General features: G+C 48.9%; 1 protein-coding gene across 6 annotated transcripts in view; it reads left to right on the forward strand.

Annotated features, from left to right (window-relative positions):
- Window positions 1–19,236, forward strand: part of Kirrel3 (kirre like nephrin family adhesion molecule 3) — a 556,652-nt gene extending 537,416 nt beyond the window's left edge. Inside the window, exons 11-18 of one of the 6 annotated variants that reach the window (XM_040729989.1) lie at window positions 141–267; window positions 3,258–3,358; window positions 6,408–6,606; window positions 7,863–7,973; window positions 11,192–11,374; window positions 12,669–12,778; window positions 17,036–17,122; window positions 17,779–19,236. In XM_040729989.1, the coding sequence (XP_040585923.1) occupies window positions 141–267; window positions 3,258–3,358; window positions 6,408–6,606; window positions 7,863–7,973; window positions 11,192–11,374; window positions 12,669–12,778; window positions 17,036–17,122; window positions 17,779–18,222 (1,362 nt within the window). In that variant the 3' untranslated portion in view covers window positions 18,223–19,236. The remainder of the gene's footprint in view (window positions 1–140; window positions 268–3,257; window positions 3,359–6,407; window positions 6,607–7,862; window positions 7,974–11,191; window positions 11,375–12,668; window positions 12,779–17,035; window positions 17,123–17,778) is intronic. The other 5 variants (XM_040729990.1, XM_021222852.2, XM_021222853.2 and 2 more) reach the window with 5 other exon arrangements.
- Window positions 19,237–25,807: the final 6,571 nt, after the last annotated feature.

Consider the following 25,807-nt stretch of genomic DNA (forward strand, 5'->3'; position numbering starts at 1 on the left):
TAAATGGAACTATCCGCCTCTTACCTCGCACACCACTTTGGTGTTTATAGAGATGCTGGCCTCTGCGTCAGCCATCACCCCCAGGCAGAGGAAGCCTTCCCTTACTCTTTGTGTCTGATCCTCCCCCACATCCTTCCTAGGTCCTGAGCAATGAGAAGACCCTGACCCTCAAATCTGTCCGCCAGGAGGATGCTGGGAAGTACGTGTGCCGGGCTGTGGTGCCCCGGGTAGGAGCTGGGGAGAGAGAAGTGACTTTGACTGTCAATGGTAAGGGCCCCTTGCAAACACGGTATCAGTTGAAGAGTGGTTAAGTGATAAATTTTATCCTGGGCAAGAAAAAGAAGTCGGAGGTCACGGGCTCTTGTGTGAGGCTTTTAGGGTCCTGACCTGAAAAGAGGGTTTGAACCAAGTTCTGGGAATGAGCCAAAGTGACTTTATCTCAACCTAGGAAGCCACCCATGGAAAATCATCTATTCTTCTCCTTTGCTGGAAAACCAAGCCCAGCTTGATGCCCCCCAGCACCCCTCCACTGTCCCCATTACCCGCTTCCTGCCCGATAGTTCCTCTTTTCTCCTGAGAGAGGCAACTGTGGCAGAGGAACAGTCAATCCACTCGTCTGCCCAGCCTCAGAGCATTCACACATCACTTCTCCCAGGCAGAACCCAGACTCCCAAGCCCTCCTGCCTTTTCCTGTGTGTCCCCAGGATGCCACCAATAAATTGGCACTGCAGGGCTAAAAATAACAGCATCTCATCGCGCCTCAGTATATCCATGGCAACCCAGGCTGCAGCCTTTTCCTGCCGCACCAGTGTCTGTCTGACACTCCACGCAGTGAGCCAGGCCACACGGAAATCATCAGCCCTCCCCACTGCCCGCTCTGGGGAGGGAGCTGAGGAGTCAGGCTGCCATGTCTGTTGTCAGCTGTGGCTCGAAGGCTAGGGACCCCCAGACACGCACGTGCCCGCCAGAGTCCCCAAACCTGGAGCTATTAACTGAGCATCCTTGTGTTGGTGTGGGGCAGGAGGAGGGATGTAAGGAGTGGCTGGTGTTCTTACTGTTACTCTTAGACCTTCAAGCGTTTCCTAATGGGAACTTAAAAAGACTTTTGGGGGGAAGGAACTCTTCCTTTGCTCCTGGGAAGTGCACACACCTCAGAGGGACCTACATTCCAGTCTAGGCCCTGGCATCCAGCCAACATTTATCCTGTCCATTTTTTTTTTCTCAGCCTGCACACCTTTCCTAGGCTGCTGGGCAGAGAACAGCTAAAGGAATCAGGAGGAGGAAGGAAACTGCCCCATTTTTTTTTTCTGCTAGTCACACTGAGACTGGGGTCTGGATCAAATGACCCAAAGGGAGGAACCTGCTAACCTCTACCAGGGACGGGACTGTCTGTCCTGCGTGCAATTGGAGAACAGGTGGAGGGGTGGTGAGGCTGATAGACAGGAAAGTGGGTGTCCAGAATGCAGACATCTCCAGCTCTGCCAGCCCCTCCTGTGGGTGACAGCCAGTCCAGTGGCCTTTGGGAAATGAATTGGCTCCGCTTTAACCTGAGTTGGCTCGAAGTCAGTACCCAGCGGAAGGGGAAGATGGCTGCCAACAGCTGATTTGCTCTCTGGGTCCGGTTTCCTTTTTCCTAGTTTTTTTGTTTTCTTTTAAGAAGCCCATAAATGCATATGTATTTGTTGACAGCTTTTAAAGCCCTGTGAACCCCTTGGGGGATTCCTAGTTCCTGGGAAATGAAAGGAAAAGATTTTATGCTATCATCACTTCTCAGCCCAGATCCAAAGCGGAGCAGAGCATTTACCTCGGAATGTAGGGCCGCTGTGGCTTGGGGCCAGAGAACTCTAAGGAGGAAAGCGAGATTCAGCCCATCTTTAAAGCTTTCTGAGGGCAAAGCTCTTACCTTGAAGTCACCTATATCCTGTGCACCAGACAGAGCTATTTCCATTCTCAACTCAGAAACAACTCTCCCAATACCTTTCTCCCCCTTGGCTGAGAACTACTCATAGAAATGCAAATCTGTTTTAATTAAGGTGGTTAATAAACAGCAATTATGTTTGCAGCAATTTTTGTTTTGTTCTCAGCATAATTTTGCCTGTTCTCCAGATCTCTCGCTCTTAGCCATCTTTCCTGTTTGGCAGTCGAAATCTAACCATCACCCCAGGGACTGGGAACATGTGGGAAGTTTCTCATCCCCACCCTCAACCCCACCCTCATCTCTCAACTGCCCAGCCCAGCCCCAGATGTCACCTGTAGATAAGGGGCACTTCACTGGAAGTGTCACCAGACAAGATTCACTCTGGGTGGCATTTCTTGGCTTCCCAGTGTGATGAGACTGGCTCTCAAAAGCAGACAGAGCTCTCTCTCTCTCTCTCTCTCTCTCTCTCTCTCTCTCTCTCTCTCTCTCTCTCTCTCTCTCTCTCTCTCTCTCTCACTCACCACCACCACCACACACACACACTGGGTCAGATTTGCAACTGTAGTTTCACCTGGCCTGGCTCTGTGTGTGTGTGTGTGTGTGTGTGTGTGTGTGTGTGTATGTGTGTGTGTGTGTGTGTGTGTGTATGTGTGTGTGTGTGTGTGTGTGTGTATGTGTGTGTGTGTGTGTGTGTGTGTGTGTGGGGACAAGACAATCAACCACAGGATCTTCTGAGACCTGTATAAGAGTAAGGCTGTGAACTCAGCTAGTACACTTCCCCATTTGCAGGGTAATTCCTGCCCTTGGGAAAGAACAGCACCCCTTTTCTTCCCTTCCTGACCAGCAGACGCCCGGTTTGTTAGGCAAGTGTGCCCTCTGCTGGATAACTGAAAAAATGGCTTGAGTCCCAGCAACGGAGCAAGGTTGGATGGCGTTCCTTCTGCCCTTCCTTGCCCTGACTCCCTTCCCAAGCTCACCACCTCCCTTGTGAAGCATTCCCCGTCTGCAGATGGAATTATCCTCTCTCCTCTGAAGCCAGTTAGTCCTTTATCTGCGCCTCTCCTGTGCAATGAACACTGCTGCCTTTGGTTGGTTACTTACTTCTTCTGGGGAGTCTGACTTGGAAGCATTCACTCATGGTCCCTGGAGAGGTTTATGACTGAATACCTAATTTATCTTCAGGTCCCCTACCTCACACTCTGCCTTGCACGCACAGGCCTTCTGTAAATGTTTGCTGAGTGCTTGGATTTGGTGGATACACTTCTGAACCCACCAAAGAGGGTACTGGCTGGGCCCTAGCCCTTCCTGCCTCCCTAACGTGATGTCATCTTTCCAACAGGACCCCCTATCATCTCCAGCACACAGACCCAGCATGCCCTCCATGGTGAGAAGGGCCAGATCAAGTGCTTCATCCGGAGCACACCACCGCCTGACCGAATCGTGAGTGGTCCAGGGAGGGATGGTGATGAGGGCACCAGCAGCTCACCTACTCCCAGTATCCAGGGGTCACCTCTGCCAAAGTCCAGGCAGCCTGCAAATTGGTGCAGGCTCTGGAGCTTCCCTTCCCTCCATAGGAGGAGATGATACCTATCTGTGTCTTGAGAATACACCCTAAAGATGAAATAAGGGAAGGCATCCTCCTGTCTCGGAACAGGCAAGCTTGAGGGTGCTCATGCCTCCAAGTGCCAGCATTCATGATTCAAATTGAATTAGGCATCCTGAGTGCAGAGAGCAAGGGAAAACAGCAGAGGGGAGGGGCAGCCCATTTCTTTTCTTTCTTGGCCTCAAAGCCAGTGAGATAAATTTGTAAACTCGATGCAGTTTACAGTCATCCATCTCTGTGTCTCCCAGAATCATCCTCTCCAGGCTCCTCTGCTCCTAATGCCCAGGGGATACTCTGTGCCTTCCAGATCAAAATGTTCCCTCTAAAATGGCCACTATATTATCCTTTCCTCCTCCAACCTCTCAGCCTCTAAGGCAGACCAGACAGACACCTTCCCGGGCTCACCATCGTTTGCATGATGGTGTTTGCATTCAAGAAAGGCTTACATTGTCTGATTTCTTATCATTGTGCGGGCAGAACACAGAGGTGGAATAAATGCCAAAGCGCGTGAGTGGGGATCAGAGGCCGACTTTGTGGAGTCCGTTCTCTCCTTCCACACTCACATAGGATTTGGAGATTCAACTCAGGTCATCATGCCCACGTGGCAAGCACCTTACCCACTAAGCCATCTTTTTAAACAGATGATTTTGTACCCCAATCAGTCTAAAACTGGCAGCTGCTCCAGTATGAAAACAAGGAAAAAGTGAGCATTTTGTAGCACTTCTGAGGGAAGTGTTGTTTTAGTAAGCACCGTGACGGTGTCTTAGTGACTTTATATTACTGTAACAAAACACCAAGACCAAGGTAACAAAAGAAAGCTTTTCATTGAGCTTACAGTTCAAAGGATTAGAGTCCATGATGGCAGAGCAAGGACACAGCGGCAGGAACAGTGGAGAGCCAGGGAGCCCGCTAGTCTTTCTGAAACCTCCAAGCCTGCCCCCAGTGACCCACCTCCTCCAACAAAGCCTCACTTTCTAATCCTTCCCAAACAGTTCCACCAGTGTGGATCAAGTATTCACACTCCACAGTGTGACAGTCCTGGAAGACTGTGGCTCAGCTGGGCACTGCTCAAATAAGAGCCTGTGTGCCAGAGATGCTGCCTGGTAAACTAAGACATTGTTAAAGGATTATTGCTATTAAATGTTGTCTCAGGCATCTGATTCATTTGCTGTCTGAAAGAGTCACATAAAATTGCAAATAATTGCACATAGTAACTATTACCTATGTCTCCCCACTCACTCTTTAGTTTTTTTAATTATAAATCTAACACATGGCCATTGTAAAAGATCTCCTTCAATCACCCTTGAGCATTGTTATGCCATCTTTTTCTTTATAGTTATTTATTTCTAGTCTAGTGGTTCTCACTAGGTTCCCTAGCAGCATCTAGCAGTATCTGGAGACCTTTGTGTTTTCCAAAAGGTGAGGGGTGCTAGCCTTAGTGAGTAGAATCAAGGATGCCACAAAGAACCCCACGCCAGGAAGGATCTGGTCTAGATCGAGGGAAGCCAAGCTCTGACTTATCTTTTGGCACTGAACATGGAGTAAGGTTATGCATAAGGTACATACAAAGGCATCCCTGTAAATAAACAGAGTTGGAGAGGAGATGATGGCACATACCCATAAAATGATGTGATGGTCCACACCCATAATCTCAACAGTGGGAGGAGAAAATGGGTGGATAAGCAGTTCAAGGCCATCTTGTTACGATAAGAGGTGGAGAGCAGTCTGGTAATAACCTGTCTTAAAAAAGTTGTAAGTCACTGTGAACCATCTCCCCAGGGTTCAGCATTAGGGAGTACTGGCGAGGAAGCCCAGACAGGTGGCCTTGGGGAGGGCTGCATTGCTGCAACAAAGGGTCCCTCTTGGCCAAAAAGATGTTTCCAGTTCAGAGCCACACAGGGTGCCCTTCAGGGAAAGAAATATGCTCTGAGGTGCCCCCAACCTATGTGGGTATACTTGTACATGGTCAGTAATATATACAGTGTGTGTGTGTGTGTGTGTGTGTGTGTGTGTGTGTGTGTGTGAGATGTGCTATATGCTGTGATGCATGTATACGTGTGGCATGTGTGATACACATGTGCAATGGTGTGTGTATATGTTGGAGTGTATGTACATTAATATTAACATGTGTTCTTGGTATGTGTGATATGGTATGATTGCACAATGTGTTATGGTATGTTTATGTGTGCATGCTGGTAGGACTCAGTGTCTGATATGCTATTGCATGTCATGGTGTGTGCATATGTAGATGTATTTGAGGTATATGTGGTTTGTGATGTGTGTATATAAACATATGAATGTTTGTATATGCATATGTGATATGGTATGATGAACATATGTGGTGTGGCATATGTTTATATGGTGTGATGTATATTTATGTGTACTGAGGTACACATACACATGCGCATTATGATGTGATATGGTATATGAGTTCCTCTGAATATGTGACTTGTGTAGTGTGCATGTGTACAGAGGTATTTGTGGTATTTGTGCTTGTGTGCATGCATGTGTATTATATGTTGCACATGCATATTTATTTTCATAGTACATGATATAGTATGTATAGATATCATGTTTGCACATGCTGATATGTGTGTGTTGAGATTTTCTATGTGTTTTATAATGCACATATGTGTGCGTGTTTGTCATGTGAGGTATGTGCATGCACACTTATCAGTGTGAACACATACTGGTCATATGTTTGATATGATGTCTATGTACATGTATAATAATGTGTTTGTGTGGGTTGTTTATATTTGTGATGTGTGTTTAGGTTGGTGGTGTGTGGCAGTGACTGTAAACATGAGCATATAGCTATGTCAGCATCTTGGAGTGATGACACCCTGGTCCTCATATGGACACTCCTAACCCTGCACAATCCGGCAGGCCTGGTCCTGGAAGGAGAATGTGCTGGAATCAGGGACATCAGGGCGCTACACGGTGGAGACAGTGAGCACCGAGGAGGGCGTCATCTCCACGCTGACCATTAGCAACATTGTGCGTGCTGACTTCCAGACCATCTACAATTGCACAGCCTGGAACAGCTTCGGCTCTGACACAGAGATCATTCGACTCAAGGAACAAGGTGAGAACTTTCAGGGTGCCCAGGGGACCAGGGAATACAGGCCAGACCCAAGGGTGAGACATAGTACTCTTCCTAAATGCTACACAGACTCACATAGCTACCGTTTGCAGCAAGGGACATTGGCCCCAGCAAGGGAACACAAACTGCTCTGAGTGATAGGCTCTGAGGCTGTGCAGGAAAGGGTGACCACAGAGTAAGCTCATGGCGGTGATAAACACCCAATGGCTTCTAAAGACCCTGGCTTCCACACATTCTGCCCAAGCATGGGCCAAAGCTAACACTGAAGAGCAGTACTGCCAATGTGAGGGGGTGGGGGCTGGGCTTGGAGCTCCTGCACCCCCCAGAGACACCTGGACCCCTGTACCCTAGAGGAGACACAGCCTAGTTCTGGAGCACAGAGCAGCTGGATTTTGAGAGAGGAGGAAAGAGGAAGTAAGCTTACCTCACCATGACGCATCACGATGACCCCATATACCCCTTGCTTAGCTCCTAAGCTTAGCTAGGAATTTGGACTCATGCTGCTTATGGTGGTGTGTGCCTGAACTCTGAGTTACACAGTACACTGAGATCACAGGATCACTTGAGGCCACACATTCAAGACCAGACAGCAAGCCCTCGTCTCAGAACAAACACTGGAACTCCAGTCTCCATTTAAAGTTCTCTGGCTCAGACTACCAAAGGGAAAGTCTCAGGAAGATGAGAGCCAGGTCAAAGAAGTTCACTCAGCACATAACAGCACCACACTAGGTCCCAAAATAGGCTACAGATCATCCCTCTCGGCCAGTCAGTGCCCAGTCCTGGGGTTTAGGAGCGTTGTTCAGCAGGCCTGGGCCTCTGAATCAAAGGTTGGAAGCCCAGCGAGTAGTCCCAGGCAGACCCCTCAAGCCTCAGTCAGTCAGTCATGAGGTGGCCATGCTCGCACCTACATATCAAGTGTCTCCAAACACCTCTTCCTAATAGATGCTGCTTTGCATAACGCTTTGTATATGATTTGCATAATACCATCCACACATCATCCAAACCTCCCTGGCCCCCTGTTGCCTACCCTCTTTGTCTTCCCCTTGGTGCCCTTACTCCTATATAGTCCTCCCCACCCCTAGAACCTTCCCTCCAGGTTTGCCTTTTCTCTATCCCTACCCCTGTTCCGGAGGGCCAAGTCAGGCTGAATGAACCCAAGTTCAGTTGGGGGAACCTGGATCTATGTGACAGCCCCAGAGACATGACAGCGGAGGGAATCTCCCCTTTCACCCCTCCAGGTGACCAATTCCCTGTCCCACCCCACCCTGGCCAGTCAGGCCCTGGCTGTGGACGCTTGCTTTATTTCCAAACAGGTTCGGAAATGAAGTCGGGAGCCGGGCTGGAAGCAGGTACGGAAGGAGCCGATGAGAACTGCCCGGGATGGAGGGAGGGACTCTTGGCTAGTAGGGGAGGGGCTCAAAAGGGGGCAGGGAGGCTGTTAAGTTCTCTGTCCTCCCCAGGTCAAGGGCTTAGTGAAGCCAGAGCAGTGGGAGAGGGGCTCCCAGCAGCTGGCGTCCAGGGACCCCAGACACCTGCCTGATCCCACAGCAGCCCAGGGCTCCTTCCTCCCCAGGACACAGCTCTTGCTCCGCTCCCACCCCTTGTCCTGAGAAGCCCTGGTTCCCATCCCTGCCTTGGCCTCCCCCTACTTCCAGGTCCTCCCTGACTCTGCTCCTTGGCACCATCACCAGCTCAGCATTGCTCCCCAGGGGCCTGTGGCCTATTTCATCCATGCTCGCTGCCTCACCACCTCCCCTGCTCCCTGTATCCCCCATGGAAGCATCATCTCATCATCAAGTCAAGGCTGCTGGACACTGCCCCTTCAGGGCTCCAGCATCAAAGTGGTTATCAAGCTGAGGGGTTGATCTGCTGCATCTATACAACTGTCCCCTCTGTACCCCCAGGCAGGACATTAGAGGAGAACAGCAGGACTTGGTGAATCCTACTCTGCAGGGCTGGCCAAAGGCATAAGGGTCCTCTGTCTCAATTCTCTGCCCACACTGGTTGTCTGGCCTGTGCCACTCCTTTAATTAACTGCATATGGAGCCCACACCCCCCACTCCCCGGACACACATGCTCTTCTCAGAGTACCAATCTAGATCATAAGCATCCCACAGAGGCCCCTGTGGTCCATCCAGAGGTGGCATGCAATTATCTGCCACCTAAATCTCCAGATTCTCTAGAAGTCCAGGTCCTGTGGGGGCACTGGTCCTCTCCTGTCTCTGTTTCATACTCCTTCCTCCTTCAGTGACTAAGACCCATCAGACCCATCTCCTTCCTTAGATGGAAAGGACCAAGCAAGGGAACCCCTCTCCAGTCCCTCCCAAAGGAATGTTCTGTCCAGAAAGAAATAGCTTTTAAAAGATGACATATCAAACTTTGAGAGGCTAGCAAAGGAGGAAACTTACTGGGACCTGGCAAGTGATGCCACCTGGGAGCTACCTACCTTCACAAGTCCCTTCTCGTCTGCCACTGCCTACCCAAGATGCACTGACGCCCTGCTGTTAACAGTTCAAGAGAATGTGGACTCAGAGGACACAAGTCAGCTTTGACCATCATTCTGTTGCCTCAAGACTCTGAGTTATGGATGAGAAGTTGAAACCTGGGGATTTTAAGGGAGTATGCATTGGCTCTGAGATGAGCTGAGATACCCCTGAGTTTTCCTAGTAGACTCCCAGGAGTGCTAGATCCAACACAAAACACATTCAAACCACAGAACCTACAAGATTTAACCAGGAACATCTGTTTGCCAAAGGCAGCTTGGCAGAGATCACATCTTTTTTGTCCCCCAGTCCTGATTTCTGAGCCCAACCCCAACACCTCCCCTTTCAATCCTTGAGATATGCCATTCTTACCTCCTCTTGGCCACCTCCTGTCACCTCTGCAGTAGGCTTGGCCACTAATAGGTAGGTAACAAAAGAGTTTAGTGTGAATCCTGGGGTGGTGAGACACCAGGTCTGTCTAGTAGGTGTCCCCACACCCACACTTCACAGCAACAACTCAGGGAGCAGAATGTCAGTGTGTCTGTCTCTAGCAAGCAGGGGTCAGGGTAGCACAGCACTCACTTAGGACGCATGAAACCCTGAGTTTCATTCCCAAAACTGCAAAAGAAAAGAGAACAGTGATGTTCTAGCCACAGCTCCAGAGCAAACACCACGACGCCCTCGGAGGGTCATCCAAGGCGCCACACCAGTGAATGTGGGTGGGGAAGCAGCTCAGGCATTCAGAGGGATTTCCTCTCAGTGAAGGCTTTTGTCCGCTACTGTCCTCCCCACACACAGAGTAAATGGAACAAATCCTTGATGAGAGCTGGGCCCCTGGCTCTACTCCAAGACCTTCCCTCATGTTCTTTCACCTAAAGCTCATAGTAACCTCTGAAGCCACGCTGTCACTGCTCCCTTTTACAGATAAGAGGCACGGAATAGCTGCTTGGAAGGTGTGGGGCACAGTGAGAGAGCAGCAGGGGCTGTGAGGGGCGCATGACATTTGGAGGACACCATGTGACACAGAGAACAGAGCAGGAAGGGGTGGGGAGAAGTATGAGGAGACCTGGGTCGACCTCGTTCACACAGCAGCAGCAACACATGTCCTCGAAAAAGTCACTTGAGTTCTCTGGACTTTAGTGTCTTTACCAAATAAGAGGCTTGGGTTCATCCAATTTCACCCTGCCTCAGAATTTCCTAGAGCTGTTCCTGGCAGACTGCTCCGGATCTAAAATCATGTGCCCAGGGCTCACAGGAATCCATAGAAGGGGCAGAGCTTTTTGGAAAACCAGTTTCCCTCCCCCACATCATCACCTACCATTCTCGCCCATTTGGCAAGAGCCAGAGACAAGCTGGGGAGAGAACAAAGAAGGAGCTCTGGGCCCTCTGGGGCTGGAACGGGTGGTGGATGTTGGAGGGTTAGCTTGAAAACGAAAGAGCTGCTTGGGGAGGTCAAGGGAAAAGAAAGGATCTTCCTCCTGAGCACTGTGATGGAGCTCCCTGGTCCCAACACTTGTACATGTATGTGGCTTGTGGGCCCTGATTCCCAGCAGGCCGGAAGGGGAAGTTGCCTCAGAACTGAAAACTCTGAGAGTTGGTTGTCTGTATGTACCCTCCCTGTGCCACAGAAAGGGAAGGAAGGAACTGAGCAAACAAGGGCAGGGACCATCACCGTTTTTTTTTTTTTCAAAGAAAAGCCATGGACTTATGACTCACCAGCCACTGCATACATAATAGATCCCTTCCTTAATGCTGAAGGGAGCCACGTTAGGCCGCATCTCCAGTTTTCCTCTCCCAGACCCTCCACTGCCTGGTCTAGCATCTACCCCTTCCCATGGCTCCTCTCTGCTCTCTACCTACCCTGTGTCCTCTACCCAGTCTCAATATTCCTATCCAGAGATGACCCACCCCTATTGGACCATCTGTGCCTGCCCAGGCCCAACCAAGGCATTCCCAAGGAGAGCCCGCATGGCAGTGGTCTGGCCCCAGCTTGAAAGGGGCTGTACCTGGGGGACTGGGTAGGGTCCTAGCGGGACAGCAGATTTCCTTGTCCCTCATCAGCCTTATCTGTTTATTTCCCACAGAGTCTGTGCCAATGGCCGTCATCATCGGGGTGGCCGTAGGAGCTGGTGTGGCCTTCCTCGTCCTAATGGCAACCATTGTGGCCTTCTGCTGTGCCCGTTCCCAGAGAAGTACGGGAGGGAGACCCGGGATCTCAGGGAGGGGGACAGAGAAAAAGGCCAGGCTTAGACTGCCCAGGAGAGCAAGTAAGCAGGAATACAACGAACAGGGGTCATAACAGTGTTGTGAGCTCCTGGGGCAGGGATGGGTATGACGGACCATTATACACCTGGAGGGTGTCTGGCAGCAAATGGGAACTCCACTGAGGTTGAACCAAACTCAGCTGGCCTCCATCTAGCAGGACAGGCCACTGGTGCTTTGGGTTGGGCACATAGCACTCATATTTTGGGTGTATAGAAAATCTCGGAGGGAATGGGGTGGTTTGGCCCTCCTTGCTCTGCTGACTGCTAACTTAACCTAAAAAGCAAGTCACCCACACAGGGCACGAGAGCGTGTGAGGTGTTGCTCCGGACACACTTTTGAAGATCTTTCATCAGTAGCAATACAGTTCCAGTGCCAGCACACTCTTAAAGAATTGTGTTTACAAGGGCTTCCAGTCCTGGGCACAGCTCTAGAGTTACATGTCATTGGCAGATGTAAGGGAAAAGTAGGATGGCTGAATTGAGCTGAAGATAAGAGAGGTGCAATCTTCTATGCTGTGATCCTGGGCAAGTCACGTGTATTTAAGGCCTCAGTTTCCTCATTTGTGATATTAGAGTGGTTGGATGGCATGACTTTTATGACTCCAACCAACTCTGAACTTTTAGGATCAGAATTCACTGGCATCCTTCACTGGTTGAAAGGAAGCTACTGCTTCCCCTCACATATTCTCCACTCCCAGCTGAGCAACCTTACCAACAGCCTTACCCACCAAGGTAGCCTTACAACCTCCCATGCTGCCTGTCCATGGAAATGATAGGAGAGCATATTTCAGTCAGATGTGTCTAACAGGCGGCTCCTGTAGTTCAGGGAAGCCAGACCTCTGTGTGCTCTGGACTGGATAAGAGACCTTATGATCGTTTTCATTGTTAAGTTTTGTGGTCCTACAAATAGAGAGCTCAAATCCAGGTAGAGAAGGACAGAGAAGACTTTTCTCGGAGGGAGTGGGGACTCAGGATGGCAGGGCCTACCTAGGTGAGGTGAAGGGATGGATGAGGACAACCTCTCCACCCACAGAAGATACTGACGGTCCTGCACCAAGGAGCTTGGAAACCTGCATGGTCAGCCTTTGGGGCCCATCCAGCCAAAAGTAGATTCCCTACAGAGGTCCTGTGGGTGGGGAATCCTCAAAACTTCAAATTCAGAGTCTGGTGGGGAGAGTCAATCCGGAGGTGGGGATGGGGGAGAGGGGTGGCAGCAGGGGGCTGTGGGGAAGTTGACATCTCTTGCCTGAGGTTGAGAACTGATTTCTTTGTCTACACTTTCCTATCTTATGTCCAGATCTCAAAGGTGTTGTATCCGCCAAAAATGATATCCGAGTGGAGATTGTACACAAGGAGCCAGCTTCCGGTCGGGAGGCTGAAGATCACACCACCATTAAGCAGCTGATGGTAAGAATGATGCCCGTACCCCACTCCATCCTGAGAACAGAGACTCTTTGATGTTCTCCATACTGCCGAGAGGCAGTGCATCCAGGCAAACCCCTCCTGCCCCAGGCATACACTCAGCCAATGAGCATTTATCTGTGCCTCTGTGAAGTTATATGGGAGATTCAAGTATGATACAGTCCCTGACCTGGATCCTGACCAGGGTAAGAATCTGTGTTTAAATTTACATGTGTGTCTACATGCAGTCTTTACACACACACACACACACACACACACACACACACACACACACACGGTTTTCCAGAAGCACGGGTTCCTTCTTGGGAACTGGATGTCCACCAGAAGCAAATGCAAAACTCCTCCAGCAACACCAAGCCAGCACCTCCTCTTCCTGATCCTCCCTTCAAGGACCAGAATCCTGCTCACTGTCCAGGCAGAAGCCTAATCACCTGTGCCAGGAGTTCATAGAGCTCACTATCCATGGTGGGAATGTCTGGGAACAGTGACAAGAGAGCAAGGAATAAACGACATGGGCTTCTCTGAGCCTCAGTCTGTGAAATGGATGTGAGCACAGTAATTTGCAGGGTACATATGGGCTACAGTGGAGTCTTCTCTTGATGCTGTGTGGAATTTGGTCCCATGACTCACAGATACCCAAATCTGAGGATGTGCAAGCCTCTTGTATAAAATGGTATATAACATTTACACAGGAGCTACCTGTATTCTCTCATATACATAAATCATCTCTACTTTGTAATATGTAATGGAATATAAATGCAGTGTAAACAATTACTGTACCGTATTGTTTAAGGATTAATGAGTAAAATATACATGTTTGGTACAGGCAAATTTTCCCGAGATTTTTTTTACCTATGGTTGGTGGAATCCACTATACAGAATCCAAGAATGCCGAGGCGCCTGCCTGCAAGGGTCTAACTAAGAACTGCTAACTATTGTGGTGCTCTAAATTCACCCACTAGGTGGGGAGCAACTACTGCCTTATTCATCCCTGGCAGAGGGTCACAAATGTTTGATGAACGGAACTGACATTTCTCTCTGCTACACTTTCTCTAGTCAATTGATTTACCGAGTCCGTCAATTCTGCTTCAAAAATAAGTCTCAGATATGTGTCTCACCTCTCCTCCACGGTCACTTCCTTCTCTTGGTCCTTGCCAGTGCTCCCTGGGCCATTGCAGCAACCCCCTAATGGAACGTGGCTTTGGCCACTAGTCACAATCCAGCCTCTGTGGCCCTGCAAAAAGTGTCTTTCTGAAATACAAACCTGGCAGCACACACCTGTAACCCCAGCACTCAGAAGGTAAAAACAGAAAGTAGTAGCTCTGTGACTGTGAGGCCAGCCTGAACTAATTAATGAGAGTCTGCCTCAAACTCAATAAAATATTAAATGTAAATCTGCTCCTGTAACAATCTACCGAAGTCCCTCAGTGGCTTCCACGTCTGTTGGATGAAGCCCAGCTGGCCAGCACCCCATCACGCCCTTTGCTGCAAGACACCTGCCAATCTTTCCAATTCCATCTTCTAGCCCAACAAATCTGGCATTCCAGACATAAGAACGGGTGATTCTTGATCTGGGAGTTCTTTACATATCAAAGACCCACGCCCCCTCTCCCTGTTGACACGGCTGCTAAATTTCACATCCTGCAATAAGAAGTGGTTCAAATGCCACCTACTGCAAGATTTTTCCGGCCTGCCCCTCCTCACACAATGGCAAGCTGTGCACTCTTTGCTGCACTCCCCTTGAGCCTCTTTGACAGCCCACTGCCGGAAGACAAGGAAACCTCTCCAAATACTCTGGAGATTTTCAAGGGCAAGGGTCACGTCATGTATTTCCCCTGGGGCCTCCTTAACACAGCACCTGATATAGCAGAATGTTCCTTCACACAGAAGGAAACCCACATCCCAGACCTGAGAAGAAATGATGCTACTTAAGCTTCATCAGGTCCACCCCTCATGCCTAATGGACCCTTTAGTTCTCTCCCAAGGAGGCTTTTCTTTGTCCCAAAGTCAGGTCCTCGGGAAGAAGACAGGTATCCCTGAGTATTTGGGAAAGAGCAGAGAGGTAATTTGGCAGAAGGGACTTGCTGAGGCACTGTAACTAGTCCCTCCCTTGGGAAGATATATTCACTGGTCCCCCTCCTCCACACTGAGATATCTTATTCCCTATTATCTGGGAAATACTCCATCATCAAGGGGAAGTAGGCTTAGACATTGTATGGGGGCGGGGAGAACAACAATCTAGATGGAATCAAAACATTTACTGGAAAAATGAAAAATAAAAGTAGTCAATTAGTGAGGAAACAACAGGATGCAAGCCCGTTCTGTAGGCCTCCAACACTAAGAAGTAAGAGAGACAAACAAAAACCCCACTCAAAGGGCTGGGTGGGGCCTGAACTGGAGTACCACTGCCGGAGTGACTGATGCATCTTGTGTCTCGGGAGGCATCCCTGTGTTCCCCGATCACTTTTTAAATTCACTCTGCACCTTGGAAGCCTTGTCCTGATCTTACATCTAATCTTTACTCTCTGCAATTGAGAATCCAGCTGCTCACTCATTCACAAATACCAAACACTGCCCTCGCCCTGGCCAGAAGCATTCTAGTCAGTGACCACCACATACAAGGTCCTAAACCAGTTGTGATGGGGATTTGAAGAGAACAAGGTCTCTCCCCCCAGGCTGTTTGGCATATGTTAAGGTAGGCAGTTTCTTGGTGAATTTGAGTCCCTGCTGCATGGGACAGATGTGACCTATTGTGTTAGTCAGCTTTTTGTGGCTATGACAGATACTGAGAAAATGAGGGCTATGGGGGAATGGCTCAGTTGATATGATGGTTTGACCCACAAACATAAGGACCTGAGTTCAATTCTCTCAGAATTCATGTGAAAAAGGCTTGTATCAGTAATCCCAATCGTGGGGAGGTGGAGATAGGAGGCTGCATTGAGCTTACTGGCCAGGCTAGCTAGACTGGTGAGCTCTGGACTGTCTCAAAAAATACAATGGAACATGATTTTAAAAGATACCCAGCGCCAATCTCTGGCCTACACACACACACAGAAACACACTCACAACGTATTCACACAAGAATACGTATGCAACACACAAGAAGAAGAAGAAGAAGAAGAAGAAGAAGAAGAAGAAGAAGAAGAAGAAGAAGAAGAGGAAGAGGAAGAGGAAGAGGAAGAGGAAGAGGAAGAGGAAGAGGAAGAGGAAGAGGAAGAGGGAGACTTGGGCAAAAATTCCAGGTCAAGTTGAGCTACAAAATGAGTCCCTGTCACATAACAGCAACAACAAAAACCAACACTGGTGAGGTGACTCAGGAGGGGAAAGCCAATGACACCCAAGTCTGACAATCTGTGTTTGAACCACAGAACCACAGAGAAAAGAGAGAGCCTACTTCCGAAAATTGTCCTTTGATGTCCACACACACACACTGTGATATATCAGGGCTTGCACACACAGAGATAGATTAATTAAAAAGTAAAAGAGGAACGGTTTCTTTTGGCTCATGGTTTCAGCCCATGTTCATGGGTCCTGATGCCTTCTGACCCATGTCAAGGCAGAACATCACAGCCCAGCATGCCTCTGAGAAGACTCTGCCTTATGCTGGCCAGGAAGCAAACAGAGACAAGAGGGGCCAGGGTTCCAGTGGCCTCTTCTAGGGTCACCTCCAGTGACCTCCCTTCCTTCTATGAAGCACTACCTCGTAACAGTACCACATGATAAGTACCAAGCCTTGACCACATGGCCTTTGGGGGGGATAGCTCAGATCCAAACCATAGCACCTGCATGGCCAGCATCTTGATGGAGATTTCTTCCAACAACCCGGCCTGCTTAACAGACTGCCCTAAAGAGCCTGCTCTATATGCAATGTGATATTCTGGGATTACTTAACTACCTCTATCTCCCTGGTGAGCAGAGCTCTCCATCTTTCTGCATCTCACTCTGTATATAAAGGACCCAGAGTGCATGATCTGGCCAGGCTTTCTCAACAGACATTCAAGTGAGCAGTCTGGAGAAGATGTCCCTGCCCAATGGAAGAACACGCTCTCCTGTCTCTGTCCTGGGACAACAGTTCCCAGAGCATCACTGAGCTCTGGGATTGCATCCTCACTCCTTCACCTGCCTTTCTGCAGTCTAGACTGCGCAGGGGACACATACGGAGCTCATTTCTTCATCTTCTCCTGGGAGGAGGTGGCGTTGAGCCCACCTTCTCTGCACTGAGTAGCCATTTTTGGGTTGTAGATGGACCGGGGTGAATTCCAGCAAGACTCTGTGCTGAAGCAGCTGGAGGTCCTCAAGGAAGAGGAGAAGGAGTTTCAGAACCTAAAGGTAGGAGTGGCCGTAGTGGGTGTGGACTGCAGAGAGGATGATCTCATGTCTTATGCACACAAAGAACCACATCAAGCAGAGTAGAAGGACTCAAGGCCAACCTGGAGACAGGTGTCACCAAGGGGGAGGGGCTGAAGGCAGCTGCTCTCCTTGCCCCTGAGTTAAGGCTGGATTGCTACAATTCTCCCCTCCCACAGCCTTGTAACACACAGATTGTAAAGGGGTAGTACGTGCCTTTAGTCCCAGCACTCGGGAGGCAGAGGCAAGAGGATCTCTGTTAGTTCAAGGCCAGTCTGGTTTACAGAGGGAGTTCCAGGACAGGTTCCAAAGCTACACAGAGAAACCCTGTCTCAGTGTTCATGTTCTGGACAAACATATAAAAACAATTAAGGCTGCCTTTCGAATGATCTTGCACTGCCCAGATGTAAACCAGGTCTGGAATAGCTTCACCTTCCCTCCTGACAAATGATCACATGCCAGGCTCTACTAGCATCCCTGCCATGCTAACCCCTCCTGTATTCTGGTCAGTACCCTTGCTTCCCAGTCCTTCCCTCCTTCCATGCCTCCCCTGTGCAAAGTAGCACTGGTCAGCCAAGCCTCCTGCCATAGCCAGGGAAGGCTCCATGGTGAAATGCCTCTTGTTCTTGTCTACCCAGGACCCCACCAATGGCTACTACAGCGTCAACACCTTCAAAGAACACCACTCAACCCCAACCATCTCCCTGTCCAGCTGCCAGCCAGACCTGCGTCCAACAGGCAAGCAGCGTGTGCCCACAGGCATGTCCTTCACCAACATCTACAGCACCTTGAGTGGCCAGGGCCGCCTCTACGACTACGGACAGCGGTTTGTGTTGGGCATGGGCAGCTCTTCCATTGAGCTTTGTGAGCGGGAGTTTCAGAGGGGCTCCCTCAGCGACAGCAGCTCCTTCCTGGACACGCAGTGTGACAGCAGTGTCAGCAGCAGTGGCAAGCAGGACGGCTACGTGCAGTTCGACAAGGCCAGCAAGGCCTCTGCCTCCTCTTCCCATCACTCCCAGTCCTCTTCCCAGAACTCCGACCCCAGTCGACCCCTGCAGCGGCGGATGCAGACTCATGTCTGAGGATCACACACTGTGCAGGGACGGGCCAGGGAGGAGGACGGGGACATTTTTGTTCTCCAAGGACTGGGGCTACTTTGCAGAGGACCCTAGAACTGGCCACCTCCAGGGTGACCCCCAAGCACCTCTGTTACCACCTTGCTCCGAAGCTCTAATCAAGCACAAACCTGTCTCCCGCGTGGGACATGAAGAGGATGCAGCCGAGTGCACAGTGCTCAGGGCTTTGTCCCTTGCTCTTCCCCAAAGGTTCCTCAGCCACCTTGTCCTCCCACAGGCACTAGGGGCAGCTAGAACTTGGCTTTTATGAAACTGCCGTCCACTCTCCTAGCTCTTCTTGCTGCCCATAAGCCATCCCTGGTGCCTGTATCACCTACAGCTTTGGGGAACAGAGGACTTCTGCCCAGCACTGAGTTGCTCCAGAGACCCCAGCTTCCGCACTGTGCATAGCCCATACCACAGAGGCTGAGGGCTGAGAAACGACCCTGGCCAACGGAGCATCTGCCTGGGAGCCCACCTCCAATTTGTTTGGTGTTTTTGTGTCTATATTCTGTTCTTGAACTTGATGCCTCTGAGCTTGGCGGTGGGACTGGCCCATCAGAGTCTAGTGTCCTCGGAGTTGAGGGAGGGGGAGGAGGGAGGATGTGATGCCTGGAGAACACCTGGCCCCACACACCCTGTGCCAGGCTGTACGATTCGAAGCCGTTGCCCTCATCCTTACCCCTGCTTTGTGTTCTCCCTTCCTTCCCGCAGCACAATCAAGCTAGTATAAGGAGTGTGAGAACTTCTCTGGCCAGGGCTTGTTGAGCAGTTATTGCAGAGTGCTTCCTGGGAGGTGTGGACTTGAGGGGGCTGAAGTACAGGCTGGAGGATGAGACGGACTTTCGCAGCTGATGAACACAAGGAACAATTGTCCATTCCCCAGTAGACTGGACTGCGTGCAAGAGGGAAAGTTTTTCTGCACCTCTCCCTCCCATCACTCCCCCACTTAAGAATAAACAGTAGGGCCATTACCCCCAACAAACCTGCTCTGTGCTTTTGTTCCTGAATAGCCACAGGACCCCAAGAGTTCAAGTACATTGTGCAAACCCAGGGGATTTTTGTTTTCTGTTGCTTTTTGCTTGTTGTCTGTTGGCTGTTCTTTATTTCAGTTTTTCCCAGCAGGGAAAGTCATTGTTGGGGCTGGTTGTGACCATAATAGAACCTACAGGTTGACTCTGTGGATGGCATCAACCAAAACAAGGTCTCACAAACCTCAATTTTTACCAAATGCAGTAAGGCAATACCATCACTCTGGACACTGACCAGATCTTTACAGCATTTTTTCTCAGTACTATTCTGTAGGGGAGCCTTCCTCCACTTTGGGTATAAGAAGTAGGCCCTCTTGAAAGACCACAGACTTTCACCAACACTCTAACACTCAAGTACAGAGCTCAAAAAAAAAATCAAAGTAAACTTTTGTGGTTTTTATTTTTGTTTTGTTTTTGTTTGTTTTGTGTTGTTTTTTCAAGACAGAGTTTCTTTTTGTAGCCCTGCTTGTCTTGGAACTCACTTGTAGATCAAGCTGGCCCCAAGCTCATTGAGATCCACCTGCCTTTGCCTCCCAAGTACTGGGATTAAAGGTTTGCTCCACCACTGCCCAACCAGAGTAAACTTCTAAACATCATCGTAGAAGACAGGATCGATAAATGAAGTAGTGTGCTAGTACAGTGAGTGGGGTTCAAACCCAACTCTGAAGAACCAAATTGTTTCTAAGACTGGAAGGTCCTCACTAGTTTTTGACTCTTCTTCCGCAGCCTTCTTGGAGGTCCTTATCAATCATGAGATCCTTCATCATCAAATTTGTGTTTCTTCTACACATTGTTTCCTTGGGTGATGCTAACCTTGTCTTTGTAGCTTCTCCATTCAGAGTAACTTTCTGCCTCAATTATATTCCCTGTCGCTTCAAAACTCTCTCAGTTTCCTTGATCTCATCCTTTGCAGGACCCCAGCCAGAAGGATTAGAAATGAAAGTACACACTGGAGCTCTACACCTTGCTCCTTGTACCATCTTGGCTTCTCCTAGACTCCAGGATTGTTGACCTCTGTCCCTTCTAGGTTCCTTTCAAAATGCTTTTCCTCTTCTATATGCATTTACCCTTTGCCAGTAGAGAACAAAGACCCATAACTACATGTAAACTGTCCTGATGTGCTAGACTAAGAAAGAAGTGACTTAAAAGGATTGCCCCATTAATTTCTCCTGATCACTTGGACATGGTAGGATAAGGTACTTCCTTTTTTCAGATGTTTTTATTTAAATTAGAAACAAGCTTGTTTTACATGTCAATCCCAGTTCCCTCTACCTCCCCTCCTCCCCTGCCCCCCACTAAGCTCCATCCCATCCCCTTTCTGCTCCGCTCCCCAGGAAGGGTGAGGCCTTCCATGGGGGATTTTCAAAGTCTGTCATTTGGAGCAGGGCCTAGACTGTCCCCTGTGTGTCTAGGCTGAGAGAGTATCCCTCTATGTGGAGTGGACTCCCAAAGTCCATTAATGTACTAGGGATAAATACTGATCCACTGCCAGAGGTCCCATAGATTGCCCAGGCTTCCTAATTGACACACACTACGAGGGGTTCTGGGTCTGTCCTATGCTGGTTTCCCAGCTAACAGTCTGGGGGCCATGAGCTCCCCCTTGTTCAGGTCAGCTGTTTCTGTGGATTTCTCCAACCTGGTCTTGACCCCTTTGCTCATCACTCCTCCCTCTCTGCAACTGGATTCCATGAGTTCAGTTCAGTGTTTAGCTGTGGGTGTCTGCTTCTGCTTCCATTAGCTACTGGATGAAGGCTCTAGGATGGCATATAAGGTAGTCATCAGTCTTATTATTGGGGAAGGGCATTTAAGATAGCCTCTCCACTATTGGGTAAGCTACTTTCTAGTCCTGATCACAGCATTCTCTCTCTCTCTCTCTCTCTCTCTCTCTCTCTCTCTCTCTCTCTCTCTCTCTCTCTATCTCTATCTCTATCTCACACACACACACACACATACACATCGAATTACTAGGGTGGAAGTATCCATTCTTTCTTGGAGTCAAGAATTATGACACAATAACCAGAACAGGAAAGAAAACTTCCCCATGGTACTTTTTTTTGGGGGGGTTCGAGACAGGATTTCTCTGTATTGTTTTGGAGGCTGTCCTGGAACAAGCTCTGTAGACCAGGCTGACCTCGAACTCACAGAGATCCACCTGCTTTTGCCTCCCGAGGGCTGGGATTAAAGGTGTGCACCACTAACGCCAGGCTCCCATGGTACTTAATGAACCCATCACCCTCCAGGACCTTGATACTCACAGAGAAAAAATGTGGATAATTACATAAGATGAAGTGACAGCACCAAGGTGATCACAATCAGACTAGGCTGTGTATGCCTAACTCTCCCGTGTACAAACACATTTAGACTTGCACAAGAAACAGGTCACCCGTACACAACGTTTATAAGAGAGTACAGCATGGACAGAAAAACATACAGTGAACTAGACAATTTTCTGTAGGTGAAGCTCCTCCCACTTCAGGCCGGTGGGAGGGGGAGGGGAGCGGGGAGGGGGTCTCTGGAGCACTGAGGAGTCCACACACGTTTGCTCCCCCAGTTGTCTCCAGCCTTGCTGACTCTCACAGGAGCGGAGGTGGAGAAAAGTTAGTAAAGAAAGGTAGGAGGGGAGGAAGTGGGAAACCCTGAATTCCCCTGGTGGTGTTTTCTGTGAGATGACATGACGCTCTTACACTCGCAGTTTACCGACTTCACAACTTGATAAAGCATCTCGTGCTTTGCATATGTGGGAATGAGGCTTAAAGAAGCCAAAGGACTTGCTCAAGATCACAGAGATAATAAGAAGCAAATGTAAGATTTGGACACGCATGCCAGTACACGATGTCTCCATGATACAGTGCAAGCTCAGAGCCACTCTCTAGAGTACTCGTGGAAGTAGCTAACAACAAAGGCCACTCAAGAGCTGGCTGGATAAGGACAAGTCACAGCTCCATCAAGGAGGCCGGCCTTCATCCTCCACCTTAAGTCCCCAGATGACCTGGAAAGACCACAAACTCCCTGAGAAACAAAGACACTCTGTGTATCATCCCCCACCCCAGGCCAGGATCCAGTTTTCTGATAGCTGGGACTTCATTATTGGCTCACAATCCCTGGATAGGAGCCCAGTTTCTAATTCTCAGGCTTGCTATCAATCTGCAAAGGCCAGGGTTATTTCCACCACCCTTCAACTTCCACAGAAAAGGAAGTGCTCTCGAATGAAGAGCTAACTGCCACACCAAACCTATTTCTGAGAAACCTGTTGAAACAGGCCATTATAAAACACAGGCCTAGCAGCCACCTTTGAGTTTCTGGAATGCGAAGGAAAACCACAAACTGATGCAGACCAACCTGATGTGGTCCTTGGATGGTTTCTCAGAACACAGAAGAGTTAACAGGAAATTCAACCCTCACTTCCTGGATGAGGAGGAAAATATGCTAGGTATGGTATTTGCTATTATGGAACAGGAAGTGAAACGGAAGGGTTTACATCCACCAGTTTGATTAGAACTTCCCAGGAATGTGTGATTTGTGAGGGCCTCCATCAAGAAAAAAAAATTAAGGGAAGTTCTGCCCTTAGAGTCCTCTTTACAAACTTTACTCATAAGAGAGAAACTTTTACTATTTTTTTTCTCTTGTAGTATTAAGGACCAAGCCCAGGGTCTTGGAGCATGCTAGGAAAGTACGTTACCACTGGCCATACCCCTGCTCTCAAACTCTTACTGTTTAGATACTTAAATTTTAAAAATCTTAATTGAAATATAAATTATTTAAAGGGTCAGTAAGTTTGTCTATTAGGGAAAGAAACATTTAGACACAAACTAATGGCAAGGATATGAAATCTCAAATTTCCCTTCTGCTTTACAAAGGTCTTTAGGAAACAATCTTATCTGGGTTGGGTTTAGAAGGTGTAACTGCACACCAGCCATGGGCAGTTCTAGCATCAAAACCTGAGGCAATCTCTGGTGTCAAGCTGATAAAGAAGGCTGCGATCCCCCGTGTTTCAGTCTTCCCAGCCAGGTCACAAACAGGGAAAGATGAGAAAAGGTCATGTTGTCCTTCTTTCTACCCACAAGGATTATATTCTTGGATGAGGAGCTGTTTGCTGCTGGATCATCAATCCACTTCCTCCATAATTGCTATTCTTCCTTGAGCCACCCTCCCTAGCCTGGGTCTGACATGCACTGAATGTTCTCATCACAGGCTTGCCGTTCTAATCTGATCACAGCTCTTCTCAAAAGGCCCTTTGTGAAGGAGGAGGAGGAGGAGGAGGAGGAGGAGGGGCAGGAGCAGGAGGAGGAGGAGGATATAACTCATGGCAAGGTGTCTGCCTAACTTGTGCAAAGCCCTGGGTCTGATCCCCAGAACTTCAAAACAGACAATAAAATAAGTAAACAAACAGCCTCTTGTGGACATATATTGTTCACAGGATACATCATTGAGCTGTGGCGTACAACCTTGATGTTATACGCACACTATGTGTCCACTACCCCATGGGCAATTACACTCCATGCTCAATATGTGCTTTCCCCTGAGCCAGCCCTGGCTGTATGTGTGCCTCTGTCAATATCCACCAGCCGCTCCATGTTCCCAGTGCTCTTCTTCAAGACGGTCAAGCCACCCACAGGGCAGGGACATCCTAAACCCCTATCAAGAGGATCCCTTGAGCTCCCTGACTGAGGAACACCAGACAATCGCATGTATCTTTCAGCTGCTCCTAAACCTAATGGGGATTCAATGAGGACATTTGAAGAATGGTCTTTTATTATAATTGTGGTGCTGTGGTTGAGAGGAGGATGGCTAAAGAAATACCACCCAAAAGATTAGAAAATGAAGTCTGGAAGCCACAGCTTCAATGGGAGAATGTGAGTCCTGTGGAATCTATCTCCAATCAAGCAAGAGGAAATGATTAGTCCAGATAGGAATCTAAATTTAGGAAGGGATTCATCCCCCACGAGTCACTGCCAATTAGGCAAAGAGAATATCAAGGGGACAAAGTTAAAGATACCACCTTCACCACTCTCGCATGGAAATTTAAGGGCCAGGGCTTTGTTGCCTGGGCACTAAGAAATTGCACTCTTGACACTGAACTTGGGAGAAATATTGAAAAAAGGCAAATATAGACACAGTGATGTCAGTGAGAACAACAGCAGGATTTTCAGGAAAGTTAATTAAAAAGTTTCTGTGACTCACACACAAGGACTACATCAGTACAGGGAATTCACAGAGGAAGGCAGAGCCCGAGTCTCTGTCAGACTCCGACTTCTACTCTCGGACTTCACATCCTTAGATAGAGAAGTTTGATGCTTAACAAAGAGAAAAACTCACTTTGAGACAAGAGAAAGTTCATGGCAGATGTAAATGGTGCCTTAGGAAGTATCTGAATCACAGGTGATTCTAAACAGCCTAGTTCAGTAACTGCAACTTTTGTCCGAAAGGGGTGTTTTGACATCCGGGCCTCCTCTCACTCTCTCTGCCCAGGTCCGCCCAGCTCCATCCTCTCCACCTCCCCATCCTTCCTAGAGGGCAAGACAAGCCTCTGTATACTTTAGCCCTCTCCATCTGATCTGAGCAAGCAGTAACACCTGCCTCCCAGAGTTCAAGTTTCCACAACCCTTTTACCAAACACTAGCTGCTTGTCCTGCTGTCCTTCTAAATGAAGAAGCTGAGGCTACCAGGCATCTGGGCTCCTCTCAAATTAGCCATCAATCAAGCCTCAAGATCATTTCCCAATCTTGTTTTTTCAGTTCCTTTCCCTTTTGAAACAGAGTCTCGTGTAATCCAGGTTTGGGTGGCCTCAATCTGGCTATATACCCAAGGATAACCTTGAACTTCGGATCATCATGCCAGTGCTAGAACTGCAGATGTAGGCTGACCACATTCTATTTGTGTGGTATTGAGAATCTAACCCAGAGCGTTGTGTGTGCCAGGTAAACACTCTAAAACTGAATTATACCCTCCCCAACCCTCTACCTTATTTTGTTTTGGTGTTTTCAGACAGGGTTTCTCTTTGTTGCCCTAACTGTCCTGGAATTTCTCTGTAGACCAGGCTGGCCTTGAGCTCACAGAGATCTACCTGCTTCCGCCTCCCAAGTGCTGGGATTAAAAGTGTGCACACCATCATCTCTGGTCAGCTTATTTCTTGGGCACAGAAATCCAAAGATCCTAATTGTATGAAGTGAGGACATGGCTGCTCCAGCAGAATGGGTGGGGCCATGAGAGGAGAGGGGGGATTCAGAGAGGAAGGGGAAAGAAGAAAGTAAGAGAGCAGAGAGTGGTGGACCAAGGGAGAGGGGGCCAAGAGAGGAAGATCAAAGAGAGAATCAAGAGGTGCATGGCCAAAATGGCAGGACTATATAGGAAAGAGAAGCTGAAGGAAGGAAAGTTCATGACCTGGAGCAGTTTAGGGTAGAGGGCAGGGTGAGAAGAGCAGACAAGAGCCAATGACACTGAGAAAAAGCCTGCAGGCCAGCATGCACTTTGTATGCTAATAGGCACCACAGAGAGCCATTTGTCCCAACTTTCTTTCTTCT

Source organism: Mesocricetus auratus, unplaced genomic scaffold (genome assembly GCF_017639785.1).
Source record: "Mesocricetus auratus isolate SY011 unplaced genomic scaffold, BCM_Maur_2.0 Super-Scaffold_100022, whole genome shotgun sequence".
In the NCBI taxonomy this organism is placed as follows: Eukaryota; Metazoa; Chordata; class Mammalia; order Rodentia; family Cricetidae; genus Mesocricetus; species Mesocricetus auratus.